Source organism: Accipiter gentilis, chromosome 7 (assembly GCF_929443795.1).
Source record: "Accipiter gentilis chromosome 7, bAccGen1.1, whole genome shotgun sequence".
Taxonomy (NCBI): Eukaryota; Metazoa; Chordata; class Aves; order Accipitriformes; family Accipitridae; genus Astur; species Astur gentilis.
Genome location: NC_064886.1, coordinates 33,348,339 through 33,373,554, shown reverse-complemented (window position 1 = coordinate 33,373,554; position 25,216 = coordinate 33,348,339). Strand labels below are relative to the sequence as shown.

Below are 25,216 nucleotides of genomic sequence, written 5' to 3'. Positions count from 1 at the left end.
ATCTGAGGTGGCTGGCTTCTTGGTCAGCCACACGGAGCATTTAGCATCAGCATGAGTGAATAACATGTTCCTCAGGTCACCTGATTGTTAGTCACAAATGGGTGATATTTATGAACTGTGATGTTTTAGTACCATAATGAATAAAATACATTGTTTACTCCAAAGAATGAACTGTTCTGCTGTGCTAGCAGAACTGAAATGCAGCTTCCATTAGTCAAGAGTTTTTTGCTAATCTAAATGGGTTTGAGTAGAAAATGACCTATGGTAAAGAGTTTGCCGGTACACTCTAGTGCAGTTCAGTGTTGAACACTTCCTTCCCAATCTAGCTCCTCCTCATCAGTGTGGCAGTAATTAATTACCCTTTTCTGTCTGTGTTTGCTGGGATAGATTGTGTAGGCAGTGTCATACTTGTGGAACCACATCAACTAAAATCAGTTAACTCCCAGTTACTGTACTGTCATACAAAGGCTGGATGTAGGCCAGGCTTCAGTTTCTTCACGAGATGCTTGGTTTTACATTGTTATCAGGCTGGGGGAAACAAGCCTTACACTTTCCTTCAGAGAACCTAGTTGTATTGGTCAATAGCTTTCTGAAGATTATTGTGGGGTGTGTAGATAGAGAAACAGCCCTGTTAAAAAGGGGCCGATACTCTAGTTTAAGTGTTTTGGAAATCTAAGTGAGAAAGATAATTTTTATTGAAGTTGAGGCCTGATTATTTGAAAAGATCTCTAGATGTAATAAAAAAAAAATCAAACCAGAAGTTTTGATTGACCTGAGAGCAGGACTGACAAGTTTTGGTTCTCAGCTCTGTGTTGGTGAGGAGACAGTTCTCCTTCTTACTAAATTATAACTGGTGATGGTACTGAGCTTGTGCTAGCACAAGGTGCTTTCTTAACTGCAAATGGGATCTCAGTCTGAAAATATCTTAATAAATTCACTGAATGGGCTTCCTTCTGTAGTATACTCTTATAATTGTAAGCCCTTCATTTTTGCCCAGAGCATCTACTTGGATATCATAAAGTGAAAATAATCTTAATGTCACTAAATGAGAAAAAAAATGAACATACTGCCTTGGAGAGAAACAAAATGGGGAGGGGGATTGAGGAGAACAGTACAGAATATTTGCTGCACTCTTGTGGACACCAGGAGAAAAATGTCCTTTGTTTTTCTGAGAATAATGTAAAAATGTGTTTTGTATCAATGTTGCAGCTTCTCGGTAACAATTTTAAATTTTTGACTCCGCATATATGATATACAGCCTTTTAGAAGGCTGACAGCTTGTATTTGTGCATCTTGGTTTCCATTACTGGTACTGATGACTGGGTGTATGGTAGCTGTTCTGGTAGTGTATATTGGGGGAAAAGGAGGAAAGGTTCCTTGAAAACCTGTTGCAAAAAAAAAAAAAAAAAAAAATTCTGATGTAAGCCAAAAGTTAGTGAAAGTAGAGTATGAAACTTGCTTATGGAAATATACCACTGGATGCCACTGTTGCTTCATGGAATGCCGTACTAAAATAACATCAGCTCTGCTTACTTGAAAAATTCTGCTTTTCCTTCACTCTCATCTTTAGTTCTTTATTACTTTAATCTTTGTTCATATTGAAGGAAAGGAGAAATCATGCCCCACTTATTTTCTGCAGCAACATGGTGACATGGTTCCCATATCTAGAAGTGACAGCTTGTCATAAGAAAGAAAATGGAATGACACAAAGTTTTGTCCCCCGTCCCCCTCCCCCCTTCTAAGGTAAAATCTTCTTCAAGAAGAAAGGTTCAGATGAAAGAACAGCCAATCTTCCTTGTAACTAAATTCCTTCTCTCTAGCTCTGAGTCCTGTGTTAATCACAACTAGATTTGGACACTGAGCCTTTATTCCTGTTTTAATGTGATCCTAGAGAGCAGAGCAGAAGGTCACTTTCACAAATGCCTGTTTATTTCCTTTCCCGAGTGTTGGGCATTTTGTACTTAAAAGAATATTTTTTGCTTGTTACAATTTTTTCCTCCGGGGGAAGCAAGAAGGTTGAAGGTCATCAGGTGAATTTTTGATGGCTGTTGCTTGTTTTCACAAGCTCATTTGTAATTACCTGATTAGCAACTCTGGGACTTTTCTTTGTCATACAGTGGGTTTTCTTGTATTTTGGCTTTTTTGACTGAAGCAACCCCCCCCCCAAATTTAATTAATTTAATTAAAGAAATAACCCCCCCAAAATCTGAAGCCTGATTTTCAGATGGTTTGGTTTTTGTATTGTGTGCACCTAATTCCTATGCTTTCCTATGGGAGAAGGAAAAAAAGTTGGGAAAAAGCCCCTGAGCGAGTGTGGTGGGTTTTATTTTGTGGTGTTTTTTTTGTTGGGGTTTTTTCAGTGTCACAGTGGTGTATGCAGCCTGCTAGCCTGGCTTCTTCAGAGACAGGGACCACCTTCTGCTGTGTGCCTGCTTAATTGGGTAAGCCCTAAATATTGTTGGTTCCATAAAGCACTAGCCTAATTAATGACAGTAGAAATGTGGAGAAAAGGCAAACACAATGGAAATGAACTGTTGAGAGGGAAGAAGCAATAAGCATGTAGCCCTGAGAAAGCATGTTTATTCTCTCTGCGAGCTGGGCGGGAGAAGGCAGACAGCAGGGCTTCAGCCTGGAGGCCTCGGCAGTGCCATGGAAACGGCACAGGAGCACCATATCCCTCCGGCTCTCCAGGCCTTGTGGCTCTACTGCGGATTTAGAGGCAGCAGCACCCACGCAACCTGTGTGGGGCTGCAGGAGGGGGAAGGTTAAAATGCATGTCTGTTCTGCTGCTTCACAACTCATTTATAAGGCAAATTAAGGGAGAGGAGAAGAAACAAGTAAATGTATTAAGCTTATTGTCAAAGATGGACTGGCAGCTGCAGCACAACCCCTGTGCTGGATGTCTGACAGCCAGAATGCAGTTTAATTATGCTACTGTTCACTGATAACTCTCCTCTCTTCTGGAACCTGGATTGACGTTTTGCCTGGATTAGATGTTGTAACCTAAGTTTTCCAGTGACCAGGACTGGATGCTAATACTGTATCCTTGTAGGTACTGAAGGGAAGCCTGCTAGCAGAGCTGCTGCTGCTGTTGATGCTGCATAAACTTGTAGCAGTGACCCAGATAACATTGTGACTGACACAGTAAGTTACAGTGTCAGGAGGAATAAATGTCTCCTGCAGCCCCTCACAGAGCTCCAGCTGTGCCATGGTACCTGCCCTTAAGCCCCATCTACCCAAGAAGCTGGGCCGCTGCTGACGGGCTGTGGGACTTGCTGGGCTTTGCTCAATTATGAACTAGTTGTATACATGGGTTCAGAAAATACACAGTGCTTGCAATTATTTGGAAGTTATGGTAATCTAACGTACTTATTAAAGGACCTCTCCAAAATGGTTGCCTGGGCTCTGCTATGTCTGTTGAGAATTGCTGGCAGTCATCTAAGTATGACAGCTCCCTGGAGATCAGTTTTGTGCTCTCTTCCCTCATCTACCACCCTCTGCTCTGTTGCTACTTCTGGTCTAGACCTGGGAGAGGGCTAGTGTTTAAATTATTCCTTCTGTAGCTCTGCAGTCAGCCATGTTTTCATCTCATCTCTGTCCTGAGGTTGAAATCACAAGTTCTCATTTGTGTTATGCCATGCAAAGAGAAGGTTCTCCCTGTTACTGGCTTGCGGTAGGACTGGTTTCATTGCTGGAGAATACTAAGTGGCTATGCTGTGGTTTGATGTTGTGGGCTTGCTCAAACAATAAAATGTGAGGTACAGCAAGACAAAAAAAGCAGACATCTTGCTGGTATCTTTGGACAACAACCTAGACAATTTCATTACTTTTTGTGGTTTGTCAGAGAAAAATAGCTGAATGAAGTTTGACTTTTGCATGTGAAGGCCTGGGCTCTTCAATATAGTATAAACTGGTGAAAAGTTAAGATGGAACAGAGCAGGATTCAAGTCTGTGTTCTTCAGAAGTTTTGGTGAGGTTAGCTAGCTACCTAACGTAAAGGGCAAAGGAGAAGGATTAAAAGCATGGGACACAAATGAAATACTTAAGCTGCTGCTGCTGCCTCTTTTCTCCCCAGAGTTTGCTTGTTTCACCCCTTGTTCATTCTAGTGAGTGGATGCAGAAGATCACTGCTGGCTGCCTCTTTACTGGCTTGTATATACATGCAAAGATCAGGAATGCTTCCACAGTCTTGAGCTCCTTTTGCGTGTTCCCTAAGTGTACAGAATTCAGTCCCTACTGCATCAGGAGCCTCTTGAAGATAAAAATTACTGATTCATAGCCGTGACATCTTTTGTTAACTGGAAACCTTAATCCCACTGCCAGAAATGGTAAAGAAAGTTCTGTATCTTTTACAAGAAGCAATAGATGAAGAGCAAATGTGTTTTGGAGCAGAGGTGGTGAGTGCTTCTCCATGCCACAGGCATTGTCAGAGTTGTACGTGTGGCTCTGTATGTGTGTTTATAGCCACGAATCATGAAGCAGAAACCAATTGTTTTTACCCCATGTAAGCCTCTGCTTGCTTATCTATTTGAAAGCAGCAATTCATTCTTTTTGCTTTATTTGTAACCTTCACAATTTAATGTTTGTATAAATCTTAAAGGTGACATCTTCACAATGTAGGTCTTCACTTTACAGTCCTTGTCTTTCATCCTGCTGCAGTATGTTAAAAATGTGAGCATGCTTGTTTGCAGCCTCCTCTTCTATGGGCGTGATCTTTGTAAATTTATCTGGTGTCTTAGAGGATGTTGCATCCTCTGGCTGCTGTTATATGGAAAGTGCATTTGTACAAAGTTATAAATAAACTCTTTCAATTGGTGCTGGATCTCTGTGGTTCCTTACTGCAAGTCTCCAAACTCTCAGAAGAGATTTTTCAACAGCTCCTAGCTCATAAGCAACAGCTTCCCCCGTGATAACCCTGCAGCCACTCGTTTTGTTCCTTCAAGCTTCTGTCTCTGTGTTGCCAACCTAATCATTAGACTGATTATCACTTAAGCTGATTGTGAATTCTGGTTTGGACTCTTTGCTTTTGTAGTGAGTAATTAGAGAAGGCATTTTCCCCCCATCAGTTTGTGCTATTCATGGAAATGTTATCACTTATAGAAGATACAGAATAGACGTTTAAGTTTTTTTTTTTTTTAATTGATTGAGTAAAAGTCCATGGGAAAGGTGAAGCTCCTAGCTGACTTCCAGAAACCTTGCCCTGTTGGCCTTGCTATATACTAGATGTTTAGGGATTTGGTGATGGTGTTTTACATGTTCATATTCCCCAAGGATGTGTTTGGTTTTTTTCTTTCCTATCCTCCAATGTCATGAAGTTAAGCTCAAGCTGTTTCTGTTCTAGATAGGACAATATTTAAACAATGCATGAAAACATTCCTCTATTATAAAATATTTTGAGACTAAAGTCTATAGGTGAATATGTGAGATTAGGGCAGCAGATAGTGGCAAGACTGATGCAGAGACTGTCATCATTAAAGAATATTTTTATCTTTTGAAATAATGTCCTCATAGAAGTGTAAATTTTAAAGCTGTCCAACAACATTAGTTCTTTGATTAAAAGACATAAAAGATTAAATTCTTCATTCAGTTAGTGTGTAGGCTTTCCTGAACATTCTGGGAGCTGGAGAAAAGGTAATAACTAAGGGTCGAGGGGAGAAGACTACCTGGCTGGTCATTAATCTTATTTTTCTGTGGAATATAGCTGTGAAGAAGCATTGTCTTTTTTTTTTCTTAAGCAAAAAAACTATGAAACTGTAGGTTTTGCTCAAGTCTGACTTTAGGGTAATTGAGGAGAAATAAGGAATGTTGAAAATTGGGTCTCAAATATGTTTTTGGGTGGTTTTTGTTTGTTTTTACAAGAAAACTTGGGAGGGGGCAAGGCTTGTTGTGATCAAACAAGTCGAATTTCAGAAGAGTAAAGACTTGGTGAAACTGCTAGTATTTATGCAAGTTCGAAAGTATGTGTACTGGAGGAAGGGTTATGACACGGACAGGAAATCCCTGATAACTTCTATGTAGCTACTGTGGATTACGAGTACCTCTGAACATGGAAGTGTCTGGACTTCAGTGTAAGCAGCCCAAGAATATTCCAAAATTTGTCACTAATTCTGTGCTAGTGCCTTGTTCTGCTCCATTTTTGTTGCTCGTACCCTGGCTACTTTTCTTGAAGTTGGAAAGAGAGCGATTGCAATTGTGAGAGCAGCACAAGAAATCTAGGCAGTGCTTAGAGAAAGGTAGGAAAGATTTAATATCCATTTCTACTGAATACTTTGTCAATCAATCTTCTTATTTATTAGGTGGGGTGTTGAGTGCATAAAAAAGTCCTACAGGTCTAGCTACATTATTTTTGGAAAGTAAAAGGCCTTACAAAGTGAAAGTAAGTTGCATTACTATAATTTCATCCAAAGTACTTAATGATCTGAGATAAGAGAGGATGCAAAAGGGCCAAGTGTTGCCCTAAATAGCATCAGAACTGCAGCTCTGTGTAGAGAAATACATGTTTTGAATTGGTAAAAAGGAGTTGTATTAATTATTTGGCATGCCACACTACACATGAACACCATTAAAAAGTCAGCCTTTAAATCTTAAAACACTTCCAGTTCCTACTATCCTCATTATTAACAGCCATATCTTACATTAATGCTGCTGGCAAGAGGTGAAAGCCATCCAGGGTGAAAAGAAATTAGTTTCATTTTTCAGTAATTATGGAGAAAACTCTGTTCACTGGCTTTAGTCACTCTCTCAAGTTATTCTAGTGCTGCTGGTTAAAAAGCTCCTGATCTATGGTGTTTTGCTAATGATCAACAGTTTTAGAAATGACATTTTCCAGGAGCACAGCTTCTATTATTGGGACAATGTTTCCCTCTTGGTCAGCTGCCAGATCTTTCAAAACCACTGGGAAAGCTTATAAAGGGTAAGTTGTGTGGTGTGTGGGTTTTTTTTTCTCCTTTCTTTTTAAACTTGATATCACTATTGCTTGAGATGCAAACTAATATTTCTACTTTTCAAAGGAAAAGGCCACCTCCTCCAAGACACATATTTAAACGATCTATGGCTGGGGGGAAACAAATAGTTGTTAGTATCACAGCTAGATAAACGAAGGGACCCTGGAGAGTATGACAAGAATTAAGTGGAAGTCACAGTACACTGAGGTAGAGGCTGTCTTACAATGTCGTAAGTTCTATATGGATAAATAAAATATCTTAATTTGTCAGGTGCATTTTCCTGTTCTTGTATCAGATGAGCCTTTTGTTTCATAAGGTTGAATGACGGAAGAGTAAAAGATTGCAGTAGCAAGATGGTAATGCGTTTTGAGAGATGCACCCTGGAGGACTGAGTAGGTACCTCCTATTGAGAAATATGAAGCTTTGGTTTGTTCTTCCTCACTATTCTAAACTGGATTTATGTGATACTTGAAAACATCTATGGTCAAACACAGAGCTGACTACTAGGTGACTTTCTACTGGAGGGTACCATCACTGTTGTGGTTAATTGCCAGTACTTTTAATCTGTCTCACATGAAGTGTTGGTTTTCAAGTTACAAAAAGCTCCACCAGACTTCCCATGCATCCATTTATAGTGTCTTGCAAAGGATTAATGACAGTTCAAGTCTGAGCAATAGACCAGATACTTAACCTGTGTGACCACTTTCTTATTTACGATAAATTCATTGTTCAAGTGGCCTTGCACCATCTGGCTATTTGCAAAACTTCTCTGATGCTTTCACTGATGTTCTGTGTGAAATGCTGTGTGGTGTATAAGAACTGCTGTACTGGGGGGGCATGGCGGGGGGTGATGACACTTAAAGTGATATTCTGGCCACAGAGGAACAAATAGTTTTTTGCTGGGATGGCTTTTGCCTTGATGCCCCTAGATAGGTTTGAGACTTGATCTCTGACAAACTTCATTGTGACAATTTTTATCTTTGAAGAACTAATTGAACTGCTTACCTTTTTATTACATTATCAGTTCTACTTCAAATGATCCTGGCTGTAGTAACTTGACCTTTGAAGCAGTTCAGCATTCTGTGGTCAAGAGTTACTTAAGCTTCTTGTGCTTAGCATTGTACTTCTAAATCTTCTTTCATTCACTTCTATCTGAAAGAACAGACTGTTTTTTAAAAAAATAAATTTATTTTCTTGGCTAATAGGTCTATTAAGTACCTGTAGCATGAAGTGTCATAACTTAAATACTTTTGGTTAAGGAATTTAACTAGATATTAAAATCTTTCTTTTTCCACCAAAATACCTTATCTTCCCCAAAACTGGAACATAGTCTGCAGATATTAAAACTGCAGCAAGATGTTTTACATGAATAGTTTATACCTTTCTGTCACCAGATCACCTATGTAATAAAATGTCCTTATTCTTTAAGGCTGCAGGCAGTAGGATGCAAGAGAAATATACTGGGACAAGCTACATAAGACTTCCCATAGAATATCAGAATTGTTCTTCTACTGAGTATGAAATCTTGCCTTTGGCAATAAGCTATATTGAATGCTTCAGAAGGGAATGAAAGGGAAAACCTTTCTCTAAGCGGGAGGGTACCTTTGAATGCAGAGCTGGCGTGTGTGGATTTCTACCTCTTCTCCATTTGGTGCTTTGATTTTCTTTCCCTTTGTCTTGACTGGCTATGCTACAATGCTGTTAGTTTTTTCAGTTCTTTGGGGCAGAAAAAACCTAACACATGAAACTGGTATTGGTGAACTCTGAAGCTGATCAAATGCTATATACACTGTTTCTGTTTTATGGTAAATATAATAAGTTCTCACACTGTTATGGTATGGTAAAAGGTAGTGTTCTCTTTATTCTAATGCTTGCTTAAGAGCTGTCTTTGATCAAAGTTAATGCTTGTTTTGAGGTGTGTTTGGTAAAAGCTTAAAACAAACAAACAAAAAACCCCAAAAGCAGCTATGTGCTGAGCTATTAGGTATATTTAAGGTAACAGCAAGACTTCCATTGCCTGTGTCTGGGGATCTCTTATTTAAAGAAATAGCCTCTCTCTGGCACTGACTACCCATACCTCTGGATGGACTGTACAACTGTCTTTAACTGTATTGCAGACCTTGATGGGCAGACAAGACCGACCTCATCTATGTTGTGAGTTTGAGGCTTTGATTATCCATTTAGCCTTTCAGTAGATCCTCCCTTCTTGCCCATGCTTTCCTTTGTGGGCTAGTCCTCTGGATTTGTGGAGAGAAATGAGTATTGGGAAGAAGGACTTTAAGATGAGCTTCCTCAGGATGTGTAAGCATGACTTGGAAGATGGCAAATGTATGCTTATTTATAGATATGCAAATATCTATACTTAGTAACTACAGATAAGCTGTAAGGGGGAGAAATTGAGTGAAATAGGGAATGGAGGAAGATGATTTGGGTGATCTAGTAGACCAGTCAGTTCTAAAATGTCATTACCATGAAGGAGAGAGTTTGAAAGCCTGAATTGGGTCTTGTGCTCTGGCATGTTGATTGAGGTGGGAAGGCTAAGGGAGAGATTCTTACAGGAACTGTAAGGGTAACACAGGAGAAACTGTGAAAGCCAGGATCAGAAGGTAACAAATAGCTGAAGCACCATGCGAAATGTGTATGATTATGGTTTGGAAAAGAAAATTTGGAAGTGTTCTTGCCAGACACAGGAGGGATGTGGTGGCTTTTACCAAAGTATGGACACTTGTGGAAGGACTATGAAGATGTAAGGGGCATAGAAGCCATAAAAGAAGCAAGAATGCCCCTGCTACAGCTTCTGTAGGTGAGAGGAATGCATATGAAGCAGTTCTACTGCAGGACCAGTCCTGGCCGAGCTGCCCAAGTGTGTAGGTGGTGTGTTCTCCCTTGGGCAGATCCTGTAGTGCTTCTCCCAAGCCAGTTCTTCCAACGTCCAAGGGTTCCACATAGTTCTTCTTTTCCTTTTTTATCCGTAGCTGGCTTTCTGCTTGGCACAGGTTCTGTGCCCTCCCAGACTTTCACTGTACTGATTTTTATGCCCTAATCATGAGGGACCACTGAATGAGGGAGGGCATCTATAATGAGCTTTAATGTACTTTGGCTGCCTGACTTGAAATTGGCACCTATAGCCACTGTAGCCTACCTTTCCTTGCAGTCAACCCTGTAAAGTAACCTGTGTGGTGTTTTGTGAGGGCTTGTGATCTTGCTGGATCAGGGGAATGATGCAGAAATGTTTTTAAATGTCAATGAGGAGCAAAATTCTTTAGGCTTTTAATCTTAGTGAGTTCTTGCTTCATTTAGTCAAAACCTTCCCAGATGCTAGTTACCAGTGAGACTTAACTCTGAAAATGTGAAGACTTGAGGGTCTGTCTGATTCACAGGGGGGATCAGTATTGGCCTAATGGGACCTTGGTTGAAACTTTAATTACAAGAAGACAGTAAAAAGCACTGTTTAAGAAAAAAAATTCCCCTTATCAAATTTTGTTGCTCATCTTGTCAGGCTAAAAATTCTGCTTAATCTTAATGATTAGTAAGAGTTCTTCATTTCTGTGAGATTTATAGTGGTGTTAAATAAATTACAAATTATTCGGAGGCAGTGTATTAAAGGAGATCTAATCAAGATATCCAGAATATTGTGACATATTTAAATCCCATAATATTTTTAAAAAAATATTTTTGAGCGAGTAAAGATACTTTATATACAATTAGAGGCAGTATGATTAATAACCTTGGGCTCGGATTCGATGGCTTCCTTTGGGATTTGAGGTTTTTTCTATATCTCTGGAACCAAATATATGCCTTAATTACCAATCAAACAGTCAATGAAGGCAGAGCTGAAGTGCGGATGTATATACTTGAATTTGCATTAGCATTTCTTCCACAGACTTGTATTGGTGAGGCTGAGTGTATCTGCATCTTTTAATCGCTCTCAGGAAGAGTGTGAATCCATGTCATGAGCTTAGGGTTTCGAAACTGGTGGACCTATCTGTTTGCATCATAGAATATTTATGTCATATGCTAAACCTGCAAAAGGTAGGTGTTAGTCCAAATGCAGATATGTTTAGAAAGTGCTGAGAAGATTCAGACTATTTAAAACCAGATCGCTAGTTGGGCAAGGCAATGTAGTTTCTCCCTAGTCCTATTTCTTTATGGATGTTTCAGGAGAGATAGGAGATCTTGATATGTGAGAAATAAACACCTCTGGGTTTGAAACCATTCTGGTTGCAGATAATCTGTAAGGCTACAATGTAAAATCTGAATCAAAGACAAGAAAAGTTGAGTAAGATACTTTTGAGATTTGAACATCCACAAGTTGCTACTAAGTCAGTGAGTGGGCAATGCTCCTTAAATAGCAAGCGATGTCAGTACTACTTTTTTAGTGCAGAAACACAACAGAAGAGTCAATGCCTTCAAAGTCAGTTGGATTGGGAGGCTCAGGATTTTGGAAGGTGTTATTCCAGGGTGCTTTGCTTGTCAGGTGCATCTGCAAGGAAACTGATTTCTGAGTTGAAGCTAGGGAATGGGGAAAAAGTGTTCAAAACCAGTCGTTGTAATTCTGGGTATTACTTATTTCTCATAGTTTAGAACAATGAATAGTGGGGGAGAAGTGGCTCCTTGTGAAAGAGGGAAAAAATGGATAAATGGTGTATACTATTTGGGACCTCACTGGGCAATGTAACCATGCAGAAGGTAACTGAAAATGCATCTTCTGTGGGAGGGGACAAGGATTCAACTAAACTCATTTGTCACTTAAGTCAATACAAAGCTCTTTAACTTAATCAGAAGGTCCAGATACCAATGAAAACCAACTGATGTGGAAATCCATTTCATCAGAGGATTACCACTTTCAAGTAGGTACCAGCTCTGGCATGAGTCAAATTTGTCTTTGGTGCTGTCTTGCTAATCAAAGATGAGAATGTGGGGGGTGTGTGTGTTTGCTTGGTTTTTTTTTTTTTTTAATTACTGACTCTGCTGGGCTGTCCTGTGCAGTCAGGGATATCTGCTGCCTTTTTAGCTTGACTGTAACAAGTGGACTCAACTTGCCACCATTCTGACACAGATGAAATTACTTTGTTTCTTACCGTCTTCACCATTGCCTTGCTCGGATACAGCTTAGCAAGCTAGTTTTGTGTTCAAGAGCAACTGAGTAGTGGTGTTCCAATTAGGATTGGGCAAAATGTTTAGGTGGGTGTCATGATGCTATTTTGGAACCAGTAGTGCAGAAATGAAATGAAAATACATAATGGTTGTGTTGTAATACAATTTACTAGAATTTAATTGTTCTCATTTATTTGCCTCTCCCCCCGCCTTTCTGTAATCAGATATATGTATCTAGAGTTTCAGGATGTATATATTATCCCTTTTATCTTTTGAATTTTTCTGAAATAGACTTCTGCACATGTTCGTTCTTGTGCTTATAGGCTGTATATTTTGGTCAAATATGGCAGGCTTAGCTTTTTATTCTGAATGGTTAATTTTGAAACTCCCTATGAAAGGGCTCCAAGGTAAAATGTTTTTGATCATTACCAGCTGCTGTGTGCTTCGTAGCCTGTAATATAAACCTGATGTTCAATTTTGGTGGGGTGATCTAATGACATTCTCAGATTTATTTTAGATAATAAAAAATAAGTTCCTTTTTTTTTTCCACAGATAAACATGGGTAAATTGTCAGATTCATAACCCATCTCATATTATGTCTGCCACATTTTCCACACTGCTTGAAATGGTCACTGTATGCCTGATTTATAAAGACAATAGCACCTTGATGAGTACACAGTGTGTCACTTGAGCTGGATTCATGTCTGTATGGATTTCAGTGGAGAAATATAATGTGAGACTATATAAATATTGTAGCTTCTTGCTCTATCACATTGTCTGTTTTATTGGTCAGATTACCTGTGCTGTAGTGACTACAGGGTTTTTTTGGTATTATTAAAAAAAAAATTCTATAAAAAATATATTGGTGGGGGAAAAAAATCAGGCTAAAACCCTTTCTGTTGTATATTGCTATAGGTGAGTTAAATGCATTTGAGATCAGTAAATGCAATGTGATGAAAAATACTAAAGATTATATAATTCTTGAATTTTTCTCCACACCAGAGATGGGGAAAGATAAGCAGAGCAATTCTAGGGGATCAGACTCAAACCAGTCAGATAACTGATAAATAGTAGGCCAAATCTCCCAGTTACTTGCCCTAAGCATTAGCCTATTAGTATTACCTGACTACTACTAGGTGTAGGAGTGTTGTTGTGAATGAATACTGTAGAAACAGATCAGCTATTTGACATTTTATAGAAACAGACAGCTAAAACTGTGCCCTGTGGTCTTCGGTGTATGTGTCTATATGTAGGCTGGCATCACCTTCATGTGACTTCTCTGTGGCTACATCATGGTACCCAGAAAGGTTTATACTGACTGGATGCAACCTTAAAAACAAAGATGAAATAACTTTTTCTTGTGATCATAATGTACATTAGTCTGTATCTATGAATTTGAAGGTGAACTGTAGCCTGGAGCTTTCATTTCTTAGGAAAGAAGCCACCACCACTAGTGTTTAATGGATTGGGACAAGCTCTTAGTGCAGTCGCCTTAGGCCATTGCTTCCCATGCTGCTGCTCCCTTTGCTTGAAGATAATCTTAACACCTTTTGCAGCTGGTGACATTACTTATGTTTGGATATGTTGAGAGGAAATTTCCTGTATTAAGTGAAAATAAATCTGGACAGGATCCCAGATTGGGAAAATAACTGTGGAAAAGTTGGATTGTGAAAGCCTTTTTCATACCTCGACAGCGTAATTTTTAAGCTTCAGGAAAAAATGATGACTCTGCTAGAAAAGATCACTGATAGAGAGACCTATAAAGCTGAATGTGAAACATAGGGCCAGCACTACTGTAATAGCTGAATTTAAACAGAAGAGTTCAAGTCTTATACAAGGTAGGTGCATAATGGAAAACTTGACCGCTGCTGCAATTCTGTTAAATGTGTGTCTTCAGTTAAAAAAAGTAGTTGGTGGAAAAAATGGCAATAGATGGCAGAATTTGAAAGATCTTATTCATGCAACTGGGTAAAAATCACTGTGGCACAAACTGCCTGGAAAATGACACTTAAAAGATTTGCCCACATAGAAGGTGTTATGTACGTAGTACTCCTTGCTACATGCAAGTTAATTGTCCACTGAGTTGTGTGTATGCATAGGACTTCCCAAAGTGTTATTTTTAAACTAAATATTTGGAGTTCTTCATTCAGCCAGACCAGAAAATATTTTTACAAGGCTGAATGTTTCTATTAGACTAGTCATAAAGCAAACATTATTCTTATTCTCTAACATGAGTCACAGCTAACTGTATCAATTGCTTCATAATATGCTAACCAAATAGCTTGGTGGCAGTCAGCATGGCTTAATCATGTCTGCCTTCCCATTCTGTGTCAATATGTTCTATACTGTCTTGCCCTTGCTGCCCAAGTGATGCATTATGTATAATGTCTTCGCATATTTTGGGATTAAATTGAAGTGTGAAACAGGTGAGTGCCAGCCATTCTTAAAACTTGAATCCACTGTGAGTCTAACTGCATATTTAATGCCAGACACCTCTATTTGAGTGGACAGTTCTGAGAAATTTTGGCAAAAGTGACTTACCAGTGGTAAATATCAGTTGTCAGTGGTATAGGTAATGTAAAATTGCACTCTTGTACTTGACTTCAGTGCACTTTTACAGCAGTATCATGCTGGAAGCCATTAGAGGTGTTTGTTTACAGGCTTGTCTGCTAGGTTCCATTGATGAAAGCTAAGAAAATTGCTGGCCCTTCTTAACCAGTAGCTGTTGTATTGCGATGAAAATTACTTAAACACGTCTTGCCATATGAAGCTTGGGACACTTCCAAAGTCATTGTTCAAGAGCACACAAGGTGCATGCTGAGGCTTTGAAGTCACCACAAATAGCAACGTCAACCTGAAAATAATCCCTTGAAGCAGTATCAGCTCAAACAGGCTGTGCTCTGTCTTGTGTCTCATATTGTGTTCTGATAACAAACTACTGCTGCATGCAGATGCTGTTGTACTGGTATCACTGAAATTAAAATGAACAGATGAGGCTGAGATTTGTAGTTATGTTTCTCTTCCAAATGGTTGGCTGGACTATGCCCAGCTACCTGTGTGATTTCTTGTTGGAGTAGAAAAAGAATGTCTGTGATTTAAAGCAACTTGTGTCATTAATAAAGCAATAATAATTAAACAAAACAACAACAAAAACCCCTTTTCAGTTTTTATCTGGCAATTCCAGATAATGTGGTACCGTTTGTGTTGGCCTGACATCAATTTGTATTATTGTACAAAGAAACCAAGAACAACTATTTAAAAAACAATGCATATGTTTGATATTTCTTGTATTCATTTTACAATTCATATCTGGGGGGGTTATATCTCCCACCCATCTGTTTGTGATTTCTTCTATTAAAATGAGTTCTTATATTAAAATCTTTCTGTTAATAGATACCTTAGTATGTATAATACTATTTGCATGGATTTTTTCTATGTACTCTCTATGCGTGCATATAAGTAGATAATTATACATGGATTTGTGATAGGTGTGCTCTTGCTTCTACTGTCAGCAATGGCATTACCCAAATGGGAGAAGTAGTGCAAAGAAACTAAGGATTAAAATGATAGCCTGTGTAGTACATGCAGTTCCATGTATATGGTTCTCTTACTCTGTGGATCCCTATCACAAATAGATACTCTCTGATCATCCAAAAAGTGGACTTTCTCAGTAAGTTGCTCAAATGAGGTGGAGGTTGGGGGGAACAGTACACAAATGTCTTGAAGGAGATGACTTTGTTCAGATCCTCATCAACTTTATGTACCAAGCATCCCAATATCAAGTTCTTAAATTATCCCTTAATTAAAAAATGATTGCTGTTTTCAATTTCAGACTTTGCAAAGCTGGATAATAAACTGCATATTGCTCTGTTCAGTACACTTCACTTGGCTATTTTCTGGGCACAGTGACTGGTTAGTGTAGTTCTCGTGCTGAAGCACCTATGGAGTGACAGAACTGCAGTTGGCAGCTTGGAGTACCAGGACAGCAAAAGCTGGCTAACAAATTGGGCTTTATTTTGATGATAGTGTTGCCTCTTAAAAATGCTGTCTTACTGATTTATTCAGGGAACACCTACTTAGTTTACACAACTTACTTTGAGTTAATTTCTTTTTCTACTATAGGATTTAGACTGCTTTAAGGCATAAGGCCTAAGATTCTGATCTGTTGGTGTTTCAGTGCCTTTATACCTCAACTTCTGTGACTGCTTTAGCCGGGTCCTTACCCCTGAATTGTTATTGTGAACATTTTACTCCTAATATGCTGGTCACTGAAATCCTAAAATGGGGATTTTGGAAGTTGTCGATATGTCAGGAGTAATGGAGAGCTGCCCCAGCTAGAATCAAGTAAAGCATCTCCAGTACTGGAAGCAATCAAAGAATGGATTTAATGAAGCTGGGAGGCAGGTCTGTTTAATCTCTGTGGGGAGGGAGTTTGACTGCTGTCAGCACCTGAGCTATTTTTAGTTATTAACTCTAGGGTGGATGAAGTTCTAAGATGGTAGGAGTTGTGAGTAGAGAGGTAGGGTAGAAAAGGATTGAGATTAAAAATACTGGAAAATTTTAAGGTGAGAACTAGGAGTACAGTTCTGTAAACAGTCCAGTAGTAATAAAATTCACCTCCTGCCTAAGAAATGTCAAGAAGAATTAAAAAAAACCAATTAGATTGACAAAATGATTCATTTTGGCTAATTATAGCAATGCAAGATCTTTACCTCAGCTGACCTCTGAGCTAGGCTGTTTGAAAACAGGAGGGCTTTGTATAAGTCTTGAGTTTCTCCTTTTCATATGAAATTGAATATTTCAGGACATGGTTTAGTGGGCATGGTGGTGTTGGGTTGACGGTTGGACTTGATTTTAAAGGTCTTTTCCAACCTAAATGATTCTATGATTCTATAAATTTCCATATGAAAAGAAGGATAAAATATGGAAAAAAATTCAGAATGAACAATTTTGAAACATGTTCAATTGCATTATCAAAAATGAAAATGTCAAGATTTTTATATCTGGGGAAAAAAAGGCAAGATAATCCAAAGGGAAATGAGCAGTCTGAATACTTAACACCATCGAGTTAAAATTGTTGCTTTTTATTTAAACACTTTAATTGATATGAAAATATTAGTTTACTTCTCTGTTGCTGTAGTTTGTTTTTTTTTTTGTTCAAGATAATGCATCTCTTCTGGCTTTAAAATATTTCTTCACAGATCTGATTTTTTTTTTAAAACCATTTCTTGCTGCCTTTCTACTAGAAGTAACAAAGTCAAACTAATGCAACTAGCCAGTATTAAGGATGCTCAAGTATTTAGGAGGACACTTCTGTCTTCCCTGAGATACTGTAAAACAGATGCTACTATGCCACATACAGCTTGTCATAAACATGCAAATAATTTATTTAGCAGTCTTTGTTTAAAGAATGCTTGTTACCCCAGACAAAATAAAACCCTGCCAAAATCTTCATCTTCATTTGTCATTAAAAATGTTATTCCCCTGTCATTAGCTTTTATTGGAGTATTAAAGGTTTTTAATTAAAATAGCTTGGGGGGGGGGTAGTGGTAGGAAAAGCACCAGTTTGATACAATCGGAAGTGCAATTTTGCTGGTATTTTTTTCCATGCATACTGTGAACACTTTACTGATGTGTAACTGTACCAACAAAGTCTTTCAGATGAAAACGTGACCTTGTGGCTCTATCAATTTATATGTATATGTAGATTAAGCTGAAAAGGAACTGGGGGGAGGGAGGAGGAGGAAGGAGAAAGTTGGGTCTTCAATGTGAATCTAGCTGTAGGATTAAGTTCTTTAATCTTTCCCTTAGAGCGCTCTCAAACTAGCAGAGGTCTGAATGCAAATGATATCTACCTTTACTCTGGTTGCATCACAGAGGTAACTTATGGGTCTGCATGTTCTCTTCTGCTGTAATGGTGCTGCAGTAAGGTGAATTGAGATTCTTCTTTCAGTGGAAGTTCACCTGCTGACCTGAATGAGTTCAGCACTAGTCTGCCGGAGCAGTGATAACACACTGTGCTTTGGTACACTGACCTGCTTGCAAGATCAGACCTTGAAGAAGAAGCTATGAGGGATCTGATATCTATTATATCCTTTCCTTGTGTTGGGGACTGTTTGTGATTTTTGTAACTATAGGCAAAACAATTGCATCAACTGAAGTACCGTCACTTCTTGGAGCACTTAATGCCATTATAACTCAATTTCCTAGTGGTGGTATTGACTATGCCTCCTCACCACCCCCTTCCCCCCCAATAAATCTCACCACTATCAGAATCAATGTTCTCCTCTATCTGCACTAGGAAGTGATTAATGTGCCTTGTTTTCCCCTGGATACTCCTGAGTGTGTCCTGTTGAGTGAGGTTATCTGCCATGTTGGCAGAGCAGCCTGGATGAATAGCCCCCAGCCTGTTACTGCTGATCTGAGCTGGCCTAGCAGAAAAATTACTTTGAATAAAAAGGCTGCTCCCTAGTCACGTGGGCAGATCAACAACTATCTGAGGGGGGTGGAAAGGTGAGGTCCGTGGTTAGCTGCAGCAGCAAGGTAGTGATAATGAGCTTGGGCAGACTGGGAACGGTAACTAGTTTCATGGAACAATGTAAGTTCCACATTACCTTTCTAATGCAAACAATTTTTCTCGGGGGCGGGGATGGACACCTGATACACATGATGACTGATGTCAGACATAAAGTGTGAAGTATTTGTCAGTAAAGCTTTCAATACAAGTTATTTTAAAACATTTTTTTCTATGAAAACTAAAAAAAAAAAAAACAAAAGATATTGGATGTTCCTGGGGAAACTGTGATGCATGAAACTATCTGTGTGAGGATCTGAACCTGTAAATGTGAATCTGCTTGAAACAAGTGTTTCTTCTTAGGTGCTCGTACCTTTGTACAGTGCCAGTTGTGGTAGAATTCTTGGTTGTGAATGTCCTGTTTTCAGCTGGGATAGAGTAAATTATCTTCCTAGTAGCTGGTACAGTGCTATGTTTTTGAGTTAGGTATGAGAAGAATGTTGATAACACTATTTTCAGTTGTTGCTACGTAGTGTTTAGTTTAAAGTCAAGGATTTTTCAGCTTCTCATGCCCAGCCAGCGAGAAAGCTGGAGGGGCACAAGAAGTTGGGATGGGACAGAGCCAGTGCAACTGACCCAAAGTGGCCAACGGGGTATTCCATACTGTGTGACATCATGCCCAGTATATAAACTGGGGGGAGTGGGGGTGGAGGATCGCTGCTCGGGGACTAACAGTGTTGATTGGCGGGTGGTGAGCAATTGCACTGCACATCATTTGTATATTCCAATCCTTTTATTATTACTGTTGTCATTTTATTAGTGTTATCGTTATCATTATTAGTTTCTTCTTTTCTGTTCTATTAAACCGTTCTTATCTCAACCCACGAGTTTTACTTCTTTTCCCGATTTTCTCCCCCATCCCACTAGGGGGCGGGGGGGCAGAGTGAGTGAGCGGCTGCGTGGTGCTTAGTGGCTGGCTGGGGTTAAACCGCGACAGTGAAATACAAACTCTAGAAATTACAGGGGAGTTCAAGTTTGGCATTGTGGTAGAGTTTGAGACTTGTTCCAATATGGCTAATTTAAATGTCATAATTTCAAGTGGTCAAATGACATGTAAACAAGGATCCTGTATACAGAATTAGTGTGAAGATTCACAAAACCAGTGGAAGGTCAAGTATTTGATTCCCACGAGAGATTTCTGCTAGAGGTGAAAGAAAGCCTTCTCTTGAATATAGGAAATGAACAACTGAACTAAACCACCTGGAATATTTTTTGTATGTTAAGTCAGATCTAATTGTTACTGAAATAAACAAGTGCAAATTGTTTGCAGCAATGAAAAGAACTACCCTGTTGGGCAGGAAGTTGCATTTATTCTTGCTTGTTATTATGAAGGAAAGATTTGATATTCCTGGTGACTATGAAGATTAAACCAGAGATTTATGTTAATGCAAAGGATTAAAAGAATCTTAATAACATTTATAAAGATGCAAATGTTCGCCTGCATTTTATCTTTTTTGCAGATGAATGTGCCATAAGGGAAATATTGAAGGGAGAGAACACATCCTCACTCTGAATTGCAACATCTGGTTTAATACTGCACTCACATGGTCATTAAGCATTAGTTGTTTCATCAGTGTATTTTTGAACAGCATAAGTGTGATAGACTTTTTCTCCCTAACTAACTTATGAATATCAGGAAGTAGGGATCTATGACCAACTTCAAATACATGGTGCCTGTTTAGTGTATGGCTTCATGTGTTACAGATTTCCATGAACTGTAAATATTACTCTGTATTTTTTTTTTGCCTGCTACTCTGTCACTTTCAGAGTTATTTTCTAAGTAGTAAAGAGCTTGAAATACTGGCCCCACTGTAGAATTGTCAGCTGTGTTTCCCCAGTTTGAAACCAGCCTCCCAGTGCAAACACAGGCCACACCAGCATGGAAAATTATGTGCTTTATTTGGGAGCCCTGACATATTATACATGTATGTACATACATTCCATATGGAGAAATTATAGAAAAAACATGATTTGAAAAAGGAGGCAATTAAGGTGAAGTTGTAAACATCACTAGCCATTTATGTTCTGGTTTGGGTTTTTTTCCTGTTTTTCAACCAATTGTTTACTAACAGACAAGTCTATATAAACAGAAGACACCTGCATTTGTTACGCATTTCAACTGATATGACTGTGGAAATGTCCCAGCTCTCAAATCAATATAAATCTTCAAAAGGTTTTGAGTAGTTAAACATCAAGTAGTCCATATAGTAAAAGTCATAGCTTCGTTGTCTTTGAGAAGGAGAAAGCTGTGCAAAATACTGTTGTGTAATTTTAGTAGTAGTTCTTTCTTCATTGGAGTGCCTATCTTTAAACTTGGGGAAGGTTAAATTTTGTGGAGCACCAATTAAGTGCAAGAAAAAGTTTGCATCTTCTTCCATACTTTCAAATTTCCCAACAAAGTCGTAGTCTATTAAACATGGGCTGCAAAGCCTATTGACATGGTCCCAATGGATATCCATACCCACTGGCCTATGTACGTCCAGGAGATACTGAATGAACTCTTTAAATTTTACTCCAGAGCCTGTCCTTAATGCTTCTTTTGTGGCATTGACACGGTATCTGGAAATGATGGCTTTTCCAAAAACCGGGTGGTAGTAATTGTTTGGATGTTCAAACTTGTCCCGAAATGCAGATACCAGCTTTTCAAAAGGTTCACGAATAAAAAGCATCTTTGTGTAAGTGTTGAGCCTATGATAAATTCCTTTGTGGTCAAACCCATCCAGTCTTTTTAAATAGTTTCCATAGTGCACTGTGTTGTGCTGTATGTCTTTTGTGGAAGAAGCCAGCCCATTAAGAACCATGAGTACCCGTTTCCAGTTAGAGCAGCCAGCTTTTGGTACTTCACAGTATAAAACTCTATATTTATCTTCTACAAATATTCTAGAAACATGATAAGGAGTGATTATTCTTCTATTATTACTCTTGTATTTAGAACAAGTTTCCCTCATAATCTGCTTTCTTTCTCTTTGGATCTGATAGAGACTTTTCCACTTGTTGTTGTTTCTATCCTCAGATTTAAGCGTGGGCAGGTTGAGAATGGAGCTGTTCATGGAAATCAAAATTGGGCTCTTCTTAATTATAAATCTCCTCCTCCGTTTATGCAGCCTGACGGAATTAATTTCTTCACCTTTCTGTTGATCTTTCATAGCAAACATTATGCTGCTTTGCCCTCCGTCTGTGCTTTGAAGCTTAGTGGGCACATTATCAGATAGGTGTAATGAATCGTTCCGCTTTACCATTGTTACTCCATCTGCAGTGGTTTTTCTTATTCTATCCTGGTTATCGCTGGAAACACAGCCCTAATGGGGAAAAATAGATTAAAGATGTTAGTAAGCGAGAGAGTGTTTGTCACTGTTAACAACTCGCACGACTTTAATGTGGATCTTTCATACGCTCTGAGTTCAGCAGAATTGTACAACAAAATGCTTTGCCACAAGTCCTCAGTGCTGTGCCTACATTGTGGTACAGGCTTTTCTTTTGCCATCTTGTTCTGTGCTTACATGAAACCCAAAGGTTGAGATGAGTCTGAACTGGTAAATTCTGGTTCAGGTTTGGATTTAACTGTATTTTTAGCTGGTGCCTGCACCCGGACTGATAGATACTTTTGTCTTAGGTAAGTTACCTTTTGTGGAAATTTGAGAGACATCCAAGTATTTTGAGGACTGACTTCATTATTCCAGACTGCCTGTTGTCACATAACTCTGTTTCCCACCCTGCCCTTTCAGTAGCTTATCTTTGAGGCGAGGGCAGTTGTGCACAGAGTGACGCCTAACAGGAGGTTTATAGTGTCTGTGGAGTGGAGTGAAGATGTAGAGGGAGCAAGAGTGGGAAGAAGGAAGCCAAAAGGACTGCGGTGAGAACATGGAGGCTTTGCACAGAAGTGGGTTTGGTGAGAGCAGCATGGATAGGGGATAGGGACCCCTAAGGGAGGCTTGAGTGAGGCGAGCCGAAGCAATTGAGACTTGGTGAGAAGCAGTACGGGGTGTGAACAGAGCTGTGGCTGGGATTAGACAAGTGAAAACAGAGTAAGTAAAGCGGGTCTATGGATAAGGGGTTTCTGGGACCTGCTTTCTTTCATTAGGTGGATCTTGCTGGTTAATACTTATTCTGGCATACAGCCCAGATGTGCTCCATTACTTCCTGCTTCACAAAGCAGCTGAGTTAAATCCCTGTCTGCATGTCTATGCCTCTAAGACTAAGATTAGGTTCTGGACACTGTTTAACTACATGTCATTCTGTTTTGAGAACTCACCTGGGAGCTGAGTGGCATATGAACCACTAGGGAGTATTTCAACAGAGGAAGCAGATGTAATTGCAGAATGTTTATTGCTTACCCAAAATACTTTAATGTTGATTTAGAGATTTTTAGAAACTGTAACTTTCTGATTTTCAGTCTTTATTTGCTCCCTAATAATATTTAAAACTGGCTTCAAAAATAAGATACTGGATGAATTTTAAGATGTACGGTATGAGGATTAGTAGGGTTATGTTCTTTCAAGGTGGCATCTAACCTTAATTGTAATAGTGATTTTACAAGTCTCTGTTGGCTGAAAAAAGCAATACTATAGGTAACTTAAACTTGGGCTGCCATGGAGGTTATATCTTGCCACATCCTTCTTTAAGGGTGAGAGATTAAAAAAAGAGACTCAGTATTCATTACAAAAAGCACTGATGACAAAAGGAAAAAAAATATCAGATCATATTATTTTGCAGGGGACTTGTTTAAATTGATAACTATTATACAAAACTCAGATCAGTATTAAACGCAATTTTTGGAGTACTATGCAAGTTGTTGCAGAACTCAGGCTTCTGAAATGTTTTGCTGGCTATTCTGGTAGTGGAGGTGGTATGTGATATGCAGACTGGGAAACCAGCTGATAATTTGTCATACAAGACACTATGTATTCAGTTGTTGGGAGTGATTGTTGTACTCTGCAGGGGTTGTTTCCGGTAGTCAAAGGTGTATTAAAGTTTTTGTCTATGTAAAATAGCAGACGTGTTTGTAAATATTATGCTTTACAGAGTGGCTGAAATTCCATCTTATTTAGTGATGATATGGCTGATAATTCAAGGTTATCAAATTCGGACTTCCTAGATACTCGCACCTTTGATGATGATGATGAACCTACAGTTTTCAGGAAAATTAAATGCCATGATTTTAATATCTTCTGTCAGTGTAACTTCATTCAGAAGGTCAAGCTGGAGCTGTAGAGATGCGGTGATGTCAATCACATCACACTGATTTCACCAGGCAACGGCATTTGTGTAACAGCTGGCAGCTGCACAGTTGTTCCTTTGCATATTTTGCACTTGTCCTTAAACTATGAAGTCAGTGACAGCCCACTGCAGCCATTCGCTGCTGCTGTGACTGTGCTAACAGCCACTAGATGGAGGAATTTCACCAGTATTTTTCTTTAGCCTATTTTTAAGTACCTCTCAAGACATTCATTTGATCAGTGCGATTTCATACAGAATATTAATATGTGCAAAGTTTACCATATCTTTTAGTAATATCCAGTCTAGGAAGAAACTTGCAAAACTAAAGTTGCATAGCTTATCAAATTCATATTTCAAAAGGAAAATTTGTACTTCATGGCAAAGCTTTGATGCATCTTTCCTTTTCAATGCTTCATCTCCAGTCTAGTGGCCTTATCTGAGCCATCTCTACCTGTACTCCATACTCGGAATATGGGTACAATTTTCCTTATGTACTTCCGAAAACTTACTTTTTTTGATTGCTGGAATCCCATGTTATATTTTATCCCTAAACAAAGAAAGAAATTAAAGTCATTATTTAGTAAAGATAAAAACATTAGTATCATTTTTGCTGGACTGATAACTGTGTCCTCTCGGTAACTAAAAGGAAAACAGGAACAAGTTCTGTTAATGCAATGATAAATAGACCAATGAAGAATCATAATTAATGTATATTTCGTAGTAACAACACTCCTTGGAAGGCCTCTTCATTTATAGACATCATAATAATTGTGAAATGGAGTGAATGTCTTTACTTCCCTTTTACAGATGAGGAAACTGAGATGGAGAAAAGCAATTGCTTAACCTCAGCTAAAAGGCCAGCAGAGTGAGAAGCAGCTAGAATTTGTGATCCCAGGTTAGAGCTTTAAAAAGCTGTTGTTTGTGTATTTACCTAAAGCCGTGTTGTTTCTCCTCCTGTCCCCTCCCCTTCCCAACTTTGGATAGTATGGTGCTTAATCATAGCAATAGCTTGCGTTGAGGTACTATCCTTTGTAAAACCACAGCAACACACAGTGGAGTTATGTATAAGTGAGGTAATGTTTTGTCTCTCCAAACCTCTACAAACAATACAGAATTGTGTTTTGCTAAATCTTCTGGCTTCTACAGTGATGTCTATCTGAAAATATAACAATCAATGTGAAAATCCTGGAAGGCAGCTTTAGGAGATGCATAGGATCTCTTTACTGTTCCTAAGCTTTGCCAAGTAAAAGTTAATAATAGCGGAATGTATAATGGAAAACGCTTCTTAATTATGAAATTAGTTTGGGGTTTTTCAGCTTATAAAACTGCTATCATTACTGTCACTGTTGCTTGAGTACTTCAGCTGCTTGAAGACTTCATTAAG

At 38.8% G+C, this 25,216-nt stretch overlaps 2 protein-coding genes across 3 annotated transcripts in view; both read right to left on the bottom strand.

Annotated features, from left to right (window-relative positions):
• The window catches only part of KCTD15 (potassium channel tetramerization domain containing 15), a 231,646-nt gene that overhangs the window by 63,560 nt on the left and 142,870 nt on the right, over positions 1–25,216 (bottom strand). The gene's annotated exons all lie outside the window — the stretch shown is intronic.
• CHST8 (carbohydrate sulfotransferase 8) overlaps positions 20,664–25,216 on the bottom strand; it is a 193,124-nt gene continuing 188,571 nt past the window's right edge. The window contains exons 3-4 of one of the 2 annotated variants that reach the window (XM_049806877.1): positions 24,342–24,379; positions 20,664–21,914 (exon numbers count right to left, since the gene is read on the bottom strand). In XM_049806877.1, the coding sequence (XP_049662834.1) occupies positions 20,769–21,914; positions 24,342–24,379 (1,184 nt within the window). In that variant the 3' untranslated portion in view covers positions 20,664–20,768. The remainder of the gene's footprint in view (positions 21,915–24,341; positions 24,380–25,216) is intronic. The other variant, XM_049806878.1, reaches the window with a different exon arrangement.